Below are 1,038 nucleotides of genomic sequence, written 5' to 3'. Positions count from 1 at the left end.
AAATTTGATTTGAAAGATTCATAATCCTAAAAACTCTACCTTTTTACACTAATCCTCTAACCGTCAGACGTTATTGCGCTGACGAGAGACGATTGCAATGGTGAAGACCGAAGGGACCAACTTTATTTTATTATTATAGAACTACCCCCTTCACGTTTGAAAATAGAAAAGAAAAAACATGATTCCCCTCAAAAACATGCCCATGTTTTGGATTCTCTTCTCTCTATAAATACCAGCCCAAACCTCCCATCATTTCTCACCAGCAAGCTTAAAGCATATATTTCTCCCACACTCACCTAACCCAAAATCCCGATACATTTTCTTCTTTGTTTCTTGCGGTTTTACTTGGAAAATGCATTGCCAGACAGGGTCATGGGGATCTTACGTGCCAACGTCCACCAGGAGCGTTGGGGACCCGCTGGAGAGGATAGAGAGGTTGGCTTCAGAGAATGCGGTGGTTATCTTCAGTATAAGCACCTGCTGCATGTGCCATGCCATCAAGAGGCTGTTCTGCGGCATGGGAGTCAACCCGACTGTGTACGAGCTCGATGAAGATCCCAGAGGGAAAGACATGGAGAGGGCTTTGATGAGGCTTCTCAGAAGCTCTTCTGCTGTTCCTGTTGTGTTTATTGGTGGGAAACTTGTGGGTGCTATGGATAGAGTCATGGCTTCCCATATCAATGGCACTCTTGTTCCTCTTCTCAAAGAAGCTGGAGCTCTCTGGCTCTGATTATCTCTCTCTCTCTCTCTCTCTCTCTCTCTCTCTCTCATGACTGTTTAAAGAAAACCCAAAAAAAAAAAACAAGAAAGAGAAAAAAAATTACTGGTATAGAAAAGGAAGGCAGAGGAAGAGGAGTGGTGGTTTGGGAGTCTCCTCCATTTTGGTTACAGCAATGACTGATATGGCTTAGATTCTACTTTTCTTTCTTCTTTTTCTTCTTCTTGTTGATGTTTCTACTAGTGGGTCTTTGTTGGTTTGCTCTGTGTTCTTGTTCTCAAGAGAGAAATGTAATGGCTCCCTCCTCTGTACAAATGAAA

General features: G+C 42.8%; 1 protein-coding gene across 1 annotated transcript; it reads left to right on the top strand.

Moving 5' to 3' along the window:
• The first annotated feature begins 272 nt into the window (after positions 1–272).
• LOC18601065 (glutaredoxin-C1) lies at positions 273–1,038 on the top strand. The gene has a single exon (XM_007031874.3). It carries the CDS (start codon positions 353–355, stop codon positions 728–730), a length of 378 nt encoding a protein of 125 aa, XP_007031936.1. The 5' UTR covers positions 273–352; the 3' UTR covers positions 731–1,038.

Source organism: Theobroma cacao, chromosome 4, assembly GCF_053813885.1.
Source record: "Theobroma cacao isolate CCN51 chromosome 4, ASM5381388v1, whole genome shotgun sequence".
Classification (NCBI taxonomy): domain Eukaryota; kingdom Viridiplantae; phylum Streptophyta; class Magnoliopsida; order Malvales; family Malvaceae; genus Theobroma; species Theobroma cacao.
This window is presented reverse-complemented; position numbering and strand designations above follow the sequence as displayed.

Coding starts and splice junctions, on each gene's coding strand:
- LOC18601065 (XM_007031874.3), top strand. CDS start 353: ATGCATTGCCAGACAGGGTCATGGGGATCTTACGTGCCAACGTCCACC.